The following is a 563-nucleotide window of genomic DNA, read 5'->3' as shown; positions in this document are numbered from 1 at the left end:
TGTTCGGTTAACAAATGGGTAATTCTTAGAAATGGCAGCCCAGTTTCCTTCCCCGTATTTCTGCACTCCGGCTTTGACCCATTCACTTTCTTCTACAGTCCATTTCTGCAAAAGAAAACCAGAATATTCATCAAGATGATCTCCACTTATATCTTCTCCAAAACAGCGCATCCTAGAAAAGGGCCAGGAGGGTAGAGAACTTGTGCAAGATCTGGGTTTGATACACAGCAGCACCCCCAGGAATCCTAGAACAATTTGAATCTAACAAGAAGGTTTATTGTTTAAAATATGACATAGGTAGTAAATGAACACTGTATATCTGGACATTTTTAAATTTTCAGTGTCCTGCCAGCTAATTCTCAATTAATAATCACTTCTCTTGGGCTGGGGAGATGGCTCAGTGGAGTAAGCACTTCTCTGGCAAGCGCAAGGGCCTGAGTTCAATCCCTGGTTCCGAAAAAAAAATTAATCCAATAATCACTTCTCTGCTCCAAACATTAAATCTGTGTATATATCCACAAGACATGTCAGGCTCTGTCCTAGATTTTTCTTTTTTTTTTTTT

At 39.6% G+C, this 563-nt stretch overlaps 1 protein-coding gene across 2 annotated transcripts in view; it reads right to left on the bottom strand.

The window, feature by feature from the left end:
- Positions 1 to 6: 6 nt before the first annotated feature.
- Positions 7 to 563, bottom strand: part of Terf2 (telomeric repeat binding factor 2) — a 33,879-nt gene continuing 33,322 nt past the window's right edge. The window contains exon 9 of one of the 2 annotated variants that reach the window (XM_023709410.1): positions 7 to 105. In XM_023709410.1, coding sequence (XP_023565178.1) covers positions 83 to 105 — 23 coding nt within the window. In that variant the 3' untranslated portion in view covers positions 7 to 82. The remainder of the gene's footprint in view (positions 106 to 563) is intronic. The other variant, XM_023709411.1, reaches the window with a different exon arrangement.

This window comes from Octodon degus, unplaced genomic scaffold, assembly GCF_000260255.1.
Source record: "Octodon degus isolate 3935 unplaced genomic scaffold, OctDeg1.0 scaffold00011, whole genome shotgun sequence".
NCBI lineage: Eukaryota > Metazoa > Chordata > Mammalia > Rodentia > Octodontidae > Octodon > Octodon degus.
Note: the sequence above shows the minus strand (reverse complement) of the source record. Positions and strands in the feature narration are given on the sequence as shown.